The following is an 11,049-nucleotide window of genomic DNA, read 5'->3' as shown; positions in this document are numbered from 1 at the left end:
TCACCATTGGCATGACTTGCAGAACTTTCTCCTCTTTCTCCCCTTAGTTTGTGCTATCAAATTCAGGTGTTTGAGATGAGCTTCAATTCTCATGATTCACTTGCTCAGTTGACTCTTCATTCATTCTGTTACTTGTGTTGATTTCAGCTTCAACTTCAGAATCACTATCAATGTTCAAATTTTCAAACTTAAGGGCTTCAACTTCACTTTCATCAAGGCACTCCAAGCCTGGACACTTGTCATTATCAAAAGTCACATATGTGCTTTCCATAATCTTCTTTTGTTCTAGCACATAAACTCTGTAGGCAGTTCTTTCCAATGAATATCCCAGAAAAATTGCTTCAAAAACTTTAGAGTCAAATTTTCCCACATATTCAGAGTTATCTTTTAAAATAAAACACTTACTTCCAAACACATGCAGATGCTTTAAAATAGGCTTCCTTTTTGATAAAATTGAGTAGGGTGACTTGCCAAGATTTTTGTTGATGAGATATCTGTTTTGAGTGTAGCATGCAATACTGACAGTTTCTTCCCAAAAACTTGTTGGCAACTTGGCATCTTGCACCATTGTTCTAGCAGATTCTACTAGTGTTATATTATTTCTCTAAACTACCTATTTTGCTGAGGTGTCCTTGCAGCTGAGAACTCTTAAACAATGCCCTTATCCTTGCAGAATTCATGCAGAGTTGCATTTACGAATTTTGTGCCATTGTCAATTCTCAATCTTTTTACAAAATTCTGACCTTCATCTTGTTTTTCAATTTTCTTGATGTGTTTAATTATAATGTGTGGAGTTTCATCCTTAGAATGCATAAACTCTACCCATGTGTACCTTGAGTGGTCATCCACCATCACAAGTGTATATTTCTTTCTACACTATGCCATAGATGGCTTTAACCAACACCAAAAATATGTTGCTATAGACCCCTAAAAATGTTGCTATAGGCAAAAATGGGTCTATTGTAACACTTTTTTTATGTTGGGTCTAAGGCCGTCACTATAGGTATCTAACCTTATATCAGTGTCAACCTATACAAATACAGCAAAATATGTTGCTATAGATATCAATTGTAACATAATTTTGAGAGTATAGCAACACGGACATGGTATTGCAATAGGTATACTAACTGACAAAAAATGGGCCCCATATGTGAGCCCCACATGGGCATGACACATGGCATAACACGTGACATGACACATGGCAGGACACGTGGTTGGGTCGCACTGGTGGGGCCCACATGTTGGCCCCTTATCATCTATGGCAACACACCTATTGCAATACATTTAATGTTGCAAAAAAGAAATTTTATGTGCATAATTTAGCATCATATGGCAACATACTAATAGGCTATTGCAACACCTGGACTGTAAAAAATTGAAATATACTTTTCAAATACTTGATTTCCCATAAATTCAACAACATTTACAACCAATTCAATTCGTCCAACCAGTCTTAACTACACATCCAACCATTACATTATATCCAACCAACAATTACAATCCATCATACCAAAACATAACTTAAGAAATACAAGTACTCTTGCTAAGAACTAAACGTGCAAGATAACGCAAAAGGATACAAGTCTTTGAAAATAACATAGAAGAGAGATAACAAATGTTCTAAGTGCTACGACCACCGGTAAGAGGAGTACCATCAGCTCATGTTTCTCAACCTTGGAAACTTCATCAGAGAGCTTCCTATTAAACTTTTCTTCAACTTCTTCAACAACATCCTATTAAACAAATAAAAATATATACAACCCAATTCTCTCTGCAAGCCGGATGGCTTTTTATATTAAAGTATAAGAATTTAATTTCCTAAATTAATTATCAATCAAAAGAAGCAAACATACCATAGATAAGTAGACATCAAGCCATCCTGCAATGCAGAAAGCAGCTGACATTCTCAAGACTCAGACGTTTGTCAAATTGTCGGACACGTCAAGGTTGATCTTCCAAGAGCAGTAGGGGAAAAATATCTAACAATGCATCAGATGTAAAATGCTACTTCATTCGGATAAAACTTATAGACCCTGATGATGTGAAAGATCCTATTTAATTATATTAAAAGGATATTTCACATCACAGGGAGTTTTATTCGAATTATGGAGTTTTATTCGAATGATGTAGCATCTTACGTCTGATACAATGTGAGATGTTTTCTCGTCTTTTCACTCTCCATGCTGGCTTAAGTCAAAATCAATTAAATCATGGTAAAGAGATGAGGTAAGGTGAGGTAAAACATGGAGGAGCAGAATAATATTAACAATTTGAACTTAATTAACACCTAAAAATAATACTAGAATGCAGCCATAAAGAGATGAGACCTTTGGAATATATTCAATGTCAAAGGAACTGAGATTCTTTGGTTTGGGGTCTATTGTCTCGGACTGCATTTTGGCCCCAGTAGGAATCACATGTCTGCATATATCCGAGGTATTATGGCTCTTGTTTTCAGTTTCACCCTATTGATGAAGAAGAAAAATATATATATGAAATTAATAAATGTCGAAGAAAAAATATAATCTTAAGTATTACTTCTCATCAGAGCACCATAGGGCAGATACAAATAAAGGAGTTGACAAAAGGGTGAATCTCACGAGTCATAAGATTCGATTAAAATGTAAAAATATCATAATCTAAGAACATCACAATTTACACAGACATAAGTACTCTTTATAATATGCAATGCTAGTATAACTATACAATTATTTAAATGATAATCCTACATACTTAACAAGTATGATGTATCTTATAATAGAAGTTTCAACGATACTGATGTGTCTGGTTAATTTACTATGTTTTTAAGCATAAGTACACAACCAATTACACGTCACAAAAATTTCTCAAAACTTACTCAGTACCCTGTAATTAGGCTCTTAACTAATATTTTTGGATTTTCAAACACCCTGGTCTGGGGTTTTTGAAAGGGTACCTCCTTCCTGTTTTAAGATCTACTGACAATGATTCACGTTGCGCAATCTGGGACCTAAATGATAAGTAAATATGGTTGAATTAATGATTAAAAAAAAGCATGAATTAATTATCAATACCAGTACACCCTTCTTTCTCCAACCCTTCCCAAAACCAGTACACCCGACAAGTTCTTATATCCATTTTTAGATATGTGCACTGTTAGATGAATTACCAAAAAATATATATTCAGTTCTTAACATCAAAACTGTGTAACCTTCTTGATATTAAGTACTACATAATCATGTAGTTGATACAATTAAGAATTTAAGAATTTGTTCAACAGTACCTTGGTTCTAGCTTGGAGGAAGTTCTCCTCTAGTTCCTTGGCCTGGATTTTTTTTTCAAGTCTGGAAGAGTACTATTGACCAAAAAAGTGCAATTGTAAGTCAAATTTAAATTAAATTAACTATCCGCAACGATATTGACTAATGTGACCAGGTAAAACTAACCTCTCTTCTTTTCTCCGCTATTTCATTACACTTAAAAATGAAACCATATGTTGGTAAGCTTCCCAGTCTTTTTGTTTTCCCATCTCCTGTCCCCGAGCTTTTATGTAACATTAAGGATACACTGATAACTGAATCAACATGACATCACAATTCCCTAATGTTGTACAGAAACCAACATATTCACAAATGATGAAAAAATGATATGTATATATATTGAAAAAATAGGATACGAAGAGGAATGAGTGCTTCCATTTCGAGTTCCTGGAATCATAATGGAAAGTGATTTACTAAGTATCAAATTAAAGTAGGACAACATTATTAGACCAGCAGTTTAAAATTACAAACTGCTTTTAAAATTATAATCCATGTAGATATACAAAGCAGTTTATGAACCATTCTCCTAAAAGAAACTCAAAGCTGGATTAAAACACGTAAGTAATATCACTCTCTTGTTTCCACATTCTCCTAAAAGAAACTCAAAGCTGGATTAAAACACGTAAGCAATTTTTCTCACGATGTAAGCTGGTGTTTCACTCTCTTGTTGACATGACTCAGAATCTCAATAACCTAAATTTGAAATCACAAGAAAAGAAGATTTAGCTCCAAAATGACAGGTACAAACTAGTTTACCCAAAGGCAATGAGCTGTAATGTAATATTTGAAATCACTGAACTACCAACAACCCTGTCAATATGTATAACATCCTCCACGTAATAACCTGAAGTAGTACTACCGTCTCCATACTCTAAAGTGTATTTGCACTGTTTCTCCTGATAAGGACAAATTTTTTCAGGAATAACAGGGGATTTAAAATCACATCTTCGATTCAAGCAGGAGACTATAGAAGCTGTAGACGACGATGTTGGATCAAACATCTCAAGTCTAATCTGTTAAAAAATTGAAAACCAAAAAATTGTTGTAAGGGATAATACTTGCAGCATATTATCTAGCATATTATCAAATTGATCAAATTTGTTGCAATAACAAATGGACAATACTTGCAGCATATTATCTAGCATAGAAATGATTAATTAGTTGTAAGGGTTATCATCCCATTTGTATTACATATGATAATATGCAGGAGAATTATTTACCAGGGGAGAAATCTAACCCAACGCAGCTTGAAAACGAAGGAAATGTTTAATACCAAATCTTTTCAAGAACCCTAATCCTCGGCTCACCCTTAATTGAACCGGAACCCTTGAATCAAACTTGAAACTATTGCTTAAATATAGTTGAACTCGAAATCGAATTTCGAGAGAGAAAGAGATGTTGAGAGTCGAGAGAGGAGAAAGAGATAGACTGGGAAGGGAGAGAGATGAGTGTTTTGACCCGATTTCATTTGATTTGTTGCTTTGCCTAAAAATTTAGCCGCTCGCCTTGTCTACCCTTCATTATTTTTGCTGCTCTGGAAGAGAAATGAGTGTGTAGGTGGAGAAGGAAGACAAACCCTAATCAAATGTGGTAAATGTAATTGATTTCCCCCTTTCTATAGTCCAAAATTCCGTTTCCCGCTTTTTAAAAACTTAGCCGCCCCTACCCCAATTTCACACCCTAATTTCACAGCCTAGTCCAATTCATATATATGAAAAAAATATTTTATAAATATTATAATATATAATATTATACTTGAATTGCACATATTATATTTAGTATAATTAATTTATTATAATTTATTTTCAAATATTCAAAATTATTATAGACTTTTATTTTTTAAGTAAAAAATTATTTTAGTAATTTTAATAAATATTTATTAACTAATAAAGCGTATTCATTTAGTATTATATTCAAATAAAATATATTGACATTTATTAAATATGAATAATTTATTAATTTTACGTGCATTTACTTTCTACAAAACTCCATAAATAATTTCATACAAATCACTTAATTTTTAAAGATAAATTTTATTTTGATTTAAATTTTAAAAAAAATTATTCAGTCGTCTACGCCAACACAACCTCGTGGGTTGCAATAGGGAAGACATCTATGTCAACACCATACTTGTATTGAGCTATAGCGATATGTCTCGGTGCCTATAGTAATACCAAGATCTGGGTGTTGTGATAGCTCCATAATTTCATATGTATTGCAATGTTTTCTAAGGCAACAACATATAAAAATGTGCAAATAGGTCATCTATGGCGTAGTTCTAGAAATAGATAAGACATTAATTGGTCCAAACAAGTCCATGTGAATTGAATACAAAGGTGCACTTATAGAATTCACAGTTTTTTTCTTGTGGATTGATCTCTTCATTTTGCCTTTTTGATAAGTCTCACAGACTTCATTTTGAGAAAACTCCAAGTTTGGCATATCTCTCACTAACTCCTTTTTCATTAGGGTATTGATTCTCTTGTAATTCAGGTGAGAGAGCTTTTTGTGCCATAGCTTACTTTGCTCAACAGATGACTTGGTGTAGAAGCAGCATATTCCATCCTTATATGCTGAGTGTAAGTGTGTAACAAATAAGCTTCCCATTCTTGCTCCTTTTAAAGAAATTTCACTAGCCTTTTTGCTGATTAAAGAAATATTGGGTCCTCTATCTGTGAATTAACTGAAACTCAGGAGATTCACTTCTAAACCAGCCACGAGTACTACATCTTCAATGGAAATATTTCCAGAAACTAAATTGCCATATCCCATTGTGAATCCTTTGATGTTATCTCCAAAAGTCACTAATGGGCCAGCCATCTCCTCAAACTGTGATAGCAGGGCCTTATCACCTGTCATATGTCTTGAGCATCCACTGTCTATGATCCATATGACTCTCTTCATTTTTCCCTGCACACAGTGAGGATTAAGTGTGTTTAGCTACCCAAGAAATGTTGGGTACTTTCTTCTTGTTAAAAGATTTAGTAGAAGTATAATTTGATAATTCAGTAAGAACAATGTTCATTGATTGATTTGCATGTTCCTTTTTACCTGCAGACCCAATGTTAACTTCTTTGAGGTCTACTCTCAACTTGTGGCCACTTGTCATTACTTTCATGTTGCAAGGAATGTAATCAAACTTGTCACGAAATGAGTAGGGATCATCAGCCTTTGCTTCATTATACTTGCATGCTCCCACTCCTGGCTTACTAACAACCCTTTTACAAAGGTGAGTTAACTGATTTACAGAGCCACACTGTTGACATTGTTTCCTGGGAGCATCTGCAACAAATGCAAATTTATTGCTTTTGTTTACTCCAATCTTCCCATTCATGTACCTTTTTTTCTTTCCTGCATTCTCAATTTTAATTTCCTTGACATGTGTCTTAGAACCTCGATTGGCCATGAGCTTCTTTTCAATTTTAGAAGTTTGAGTTGTTTTTGTGCATTTCTTTTCATTGTCCTCATCTGCAAGCTCCTGCTTGATAACCAACTCCACTTCACTAAAATTAACTTCGCATGCTTTGAACAAAGGTGCATCAACTTTCCTCAATATAGCTGGGACATCTTCATTTTTAATTGTTTTGCCTCTGTCACCTTCAAATTTTTTGTTGTTGTTCAAAGCATCATAGTCAAGGCCAATGGATATATTAGCACATGCCTTGTTCTTCTCATAATACTGACCAACTGACTGAGAAGCATTTATGAAAGACTTCAACTTCACTTCATTCTTCTCTATCTTTTCCCTCAACATAGCTTCTATTTCACTAGCACACTTCAGCTTGTTCTTCAAATATTCATTTTCCTGTTTGACTGTTTCAAGCTCAACAAGCTGCAGTTCCAAATCTTGCTTCTCAATATCAAACTTCTCATTAGCTTTTGACAGCCTACTAACCTCCTCAGTAGCCGCCATCATGCTAGTATGGATGTGTAACATTTCTATGCTCATCTTTTCAACAGTCTCTTTATATTGACTTGTATTTAAATCAATAGTAGTAAGAGTTTGTACCTCTGTTTTTGATGAGGATGACTCTCCTTGCTCTATGTCTATGAGTGCATAGTTTCCAAACTCCTCATTGTCATCATCATCAGTGTCATCCCAACTCTTTCCTTCTACAATGTAAGCTTTACCCTGTTGCTTCTTCAAGAGAGTTTCATACTTTGCCTCCAACTCCAGATAGGCTTTAGCTTTCTTCACTTTCTTAGGCTTCCTACATTCAGTAGCAAAGTGGCCCAAATTCATCACAATTGTAGCACCTTATTTTTAATCTGTCAACAGATCCAGTCTTGTATCCACTTTTGCCACTGGGAGTGTATTGTCCCTTTCATTTCCAACTACTGTCCTTTTTAGATGTTCGTCTTTTACTCTTGAAAAACTTTGGCTTTTTCACTCTAATATTAGAGAATTTTCTGACTAGATAAGCCATGGAGTGATCTAACTTATCCAGTTCATCCAATATTGCTTTAATGGTTCCTTGTTCTTTTGCTCAATACTTAAGACATCTGGAGTCTGGATCTCTAGTTCATCATCAGATGACTTGTTGTCATTCAAAACTAGTGCACTTGTTCTATCAACAATGTGTCCTTGACCAGTTCTTAAGATTTTCATTGAATCATTTTCAGTTCATATGTTTTCAAAATCCCATATAAGACCTCAGTGTTATCCTTCTGAAGTCTCTTCCTTCTCTTATGGCTGATATTTTCTGTTCAAGATGGTCAGGAAGGGTAAGAAAAAACTTCAAGTTAACCTCCCCAGCCTCATAGTATTTGTCATTAAGCCGTAAGTCATTAATCAGCTTGTTGAATCTTTCAAATACATCAGTAACACTCTCCTTTGGTTTTGCCATAAAACCCTCATACTGAGACACCAGTATTCTCCTTTGATATGACCTAACTTTCTCTTTACCTTCGCACAATATCTCAATCTTTTCCCAGATTTTCTTGGCTGTGTCAAATTTGACAATATTGTTATTTTACATAACATTGTCAAGTGACTCTATCAGAATTAATTGTAGGCCACTGTCAAGAAAGACTTTTTCTTTTTCAATTTCTATGTATTTTAAAGGATCTTTGGGACCATAATGAGCTGGGATGACCATGTTTCCATCTATTAATTCTTCAATCCTTTTTATGGGAATAAAAGGTCCATTCTTCAGAATCTGGATATACATGGGTTTGCCATCCTTAAAAATAGCATCATCTTTTTCTTCCATAAAGTGTAGTTAATTTTATCAAAGGTTAATATCTTTATACTACTTATCTATTGTGTATTCATTCTTCCAAGATCTTGATCTATTTACTTTCATATTTTTCTCTGATACCACTTGTTAGATATTGAATACAACACCGGGGGGGGTGTGAATGTGTTTTGGATATTTTTAAGCCTTTTTGAATTTGTTTGGTTGTGTGAATAAAGTAGATAAAAAATGCAGTTATATTATGTTAGTAGAAATAAAATAGCAAACAAAATATTTCAAAACTCACTTAATTTTATATTAAAATTAAGTTAGGTCTTGCTACAAATCCTGGGTTCTTTGTAAGTAAAGAACTCAGCTTATATCTTGAGAGAATACAAGAGTGTTGAATCTGTTTGTTACACCTAAACTAAGTACCAGTGCATACTTTATACACTAAAAACACGAGCTTACAAAACATGCACTAAAATGTACTAAACTCTTTTCTAAAGCAACCTTTTTCTAATTCTATTTCTAGCTTAGCAAATCTGCGCAGAATCTTGCAGGTATGTGACCATCCTTTGTCTAGTTAATCTTGACCCTTGATCTTGTATTCTCCCCAGCTACTTTGTAGACTTTTCAATCTAGTAGATAGATTATTTATTGGCTGATAATCTTGAATCTTCATTTGTTTGCATTCTGTATTTGAGAGGCATGTCGAGATCTCTAGTTTGTTCTATAGAGAAGAGACATCTCGATAAGTATAATGACTTATCGAGATCTCTGAGTTCTCTATAGGTGTAATTGATTTGTCGAGGTCTCTTGATATTTGCATGCTAAATGACTTATCGATACGTCTGAGATCTCTAAATGTAGAATTAACTTGCCGATATCTCAGAGATCCCTATATACATTTTGACTTGTTGATATCTCTGAGATCTCTAATGATAATTTGACTTGTCGATATATCCAATCTTCACATCTTCAGTTTGACTTATCGATATCTCTGAGTTCTCTACATGCAGAAATGACTTGTCGATATCTCCAATATCCATATCTTCATTTGACTTGTCGATATCTTTGAGACTTCTCTATAAGTTATTTTGGACTACTCGATAAGCCATTCTGGAGCTCCCGAATGAATTCTCTATATTGCATGATTTGTGACTTGTCGATATCTTGACTTAGAATATATTTCATAAAACAAATTTATTCTACTCCAAGCTTCTGTATCATTTCTCTGAGGCATGATCTAACTTGATCTTCTTCCAGAGTTTATTCCTAGGCTTGAACTGTTTACAGAAAAATACTCCAATCTAATCTTCTAACCATTTTTACAAACTCAAGTAATACAATACAAAATACAAGGTTGATTATCAACCAACTAAATCTTAGGGATGTCAATTTTACTTAGTCTTGTTACTGTATAGGCATGTCTTGCACAACAAATTTATACAAAAAAGGTTTGTTCTTACATTGCATCGCTATTATTATAATTTGATTTATTATAGTATAAGTATTTCTTTAATTTTGTTTGCAGATTGTTGTGAGATTTGTTCGATGATATAAGGTATCGACTATGAAATTTAAATAATTGATATGAGAATTTTGTACACTAATTGTTTAGTTGAAATTATATGTGCTCTTTGTATACCAAGTGTTTGAATTAAAAGTCTGAGAGACCTTTGAGAGAGTTTTGAGATGTATTTGATAATAGTTAATAGATGGATTTATTTTAATTATTTTGCAGGTTGTTTGATATACATTGTTTGTGATATCAGTATTATGAGTTGTTTGTTCTTATGCTAAATATTTAATTTGATTTTGCTTTGTTGTAATATGACTATGTGATTGTAGTTATATTTATATTTTGAGATGATTTTGTTCCTCATGTGGGTCTATTTAATTTAAAAGTTAGCATTTTTCGGTATCAATGAAAAATCCAGTTTAATGTGTACGTCTGCACACCAATTATTTGACTAAAGTTTTGATAAAGTTTTAATAAGTTTTAAGTATTTAAAACTATGACAAATCATATGCCTTATGGTTTGTGTGAATAAATCACATAACATTTGTAATAACTCGAATTTTTGAGACCTTGTAAAACGTTTAATGAATAGTAACCCTGACGGACGGGAAAAACTTTTGAGCCCACACTATGTAGTGCATGAGAAAATGAGTTTCGGAGTTGATATTATGATTATACGTACTGAATAAGTGTATGTAAACGCTATTACTTTTCGAAGAAAACGAACTTTGAAAAACGACCATATTTACGAATCATCAAGGATTACGGGAATCATAATATAATTACGAATATAAAACCCTACGGAATTATACCCAAGTATGATAATTCAAAACATAAGGAATAAATACGAAAGGAATTACGTCGCGAACCATTTACGAGGAAGTATTACGAAAATATTTAAGCGACCGAGCGAACGCGTAAACGATTAAATAAACGTAACACACTAACTAACCATGGTAAGAAAGTAACCATGGTTACTTTATCAAATAGTGAGCTAGAGATAGGATGATCAACCAAGGCTAATAGAATAGTAAGCTAAGGATGCTAA

The 11,049-nt window shown here is 33.6% G+C and overlaps 1 protein-coding gene across 9 annotated transcripts; it reads right to left on the bottom strand.

Moving 5' to 3' along the window:
* Positions 1-1,366: 1,366 nt before the first annotated feature.
* Positions 1,367-4,942, bottom strand: LOC141708079 (uncharacterized). Of its 9 annotated transcripts, none has more exons than XR_012569353.1 (9): positions 4,520-4,937; positions 4,109-4,312; positions 3,940-3,992; positions 3,656-3,686; positions 3,426-3,522; positions 3,263-3,334; positions 2,328-2,465; positions 1,854-2,183; positions 1,367-1,733 (listed from the first exon to the last, which is right to left on the bottom strand). XR_012569353.1 is itself a non-coding variant. In XM_074511552.1 (9 exons), the coding sequence occupies exons 2-8, from the start codon at positions 4,298-4,300 to the stop codon at positions 1,942-1,944; spliced, it is 582 nt and encodes a 193-aa protein (XP_074367653.1). In that variant the 5' UTR covers positions 4,301-4,312; positions 4,537-4,942; the 3' UTR covers positions 1,367-1,733; positions 1,854-1,941. The 9 variants fall into 9 exon arrangements, 5 of the variants coding, with proteins under 5 accessions (XP_074367653.1, XP_074367652.1, XP_074367655.1 ...); XR_012569354.1 differs by having other exon boundaries at positions 4,144-4,312; XM_074511552.1 differs by lacking the exon at positions 3,940-3,992 and having other exon boundaries at positions 1,854-1,979; positions 2,139-2,187; positions 4,144-4,312; positions 4,537-4,942.
* Positions 4,943-11,049: the final 6,107 nt, after the last annotated feature.

This window comes from Apium graveolens, chromosome 2 (genome assembly GCF_009905375.1).
Source record: "Apium graveolens cultivar Ventura chromosome 2, ASM990537v1, whole genome shotgun sequence".
NCBI classification, from domain to species: Eukaryota; Viridiplantae; Streptophyta; class Magnoliopsida; order Apiales; family Apiaceae; genus Apium; species Apium graveolens.
Note: the sequence above shows the minus strand (reverse complement) of the source record. Positions and strands in the feature narration are given on the sequence as shown.

What these genes read in the sequence shown, in the direction of transcription:
- LOC141708079 (XM_074511552.1), bottom strand. Translation starts at nt 4,300, where the DNA reads ATGTTTGATCCAACATCGTCGTCTACAGCTTCTATAGTCTCCTGCTTG. An exon ending in TAGCGGAGAAAAGAAGAGAG is followed by an intron (nt 3,335 to 3,425) that starts GTTAGTTTTACC and finishes TTTGGTCAATAG; the next exon opens with TACTCTTCCAGACTTGAAAA. An exon ending in TCCTCCAAGCTAGAACCAAG is followed by an intron (nt 2,466 to 3,262) that starts GTACTGTTGAAC and finishes CTTCATCAATAG; the next exon opens with GGTGAAACTGAAAACAAGAG.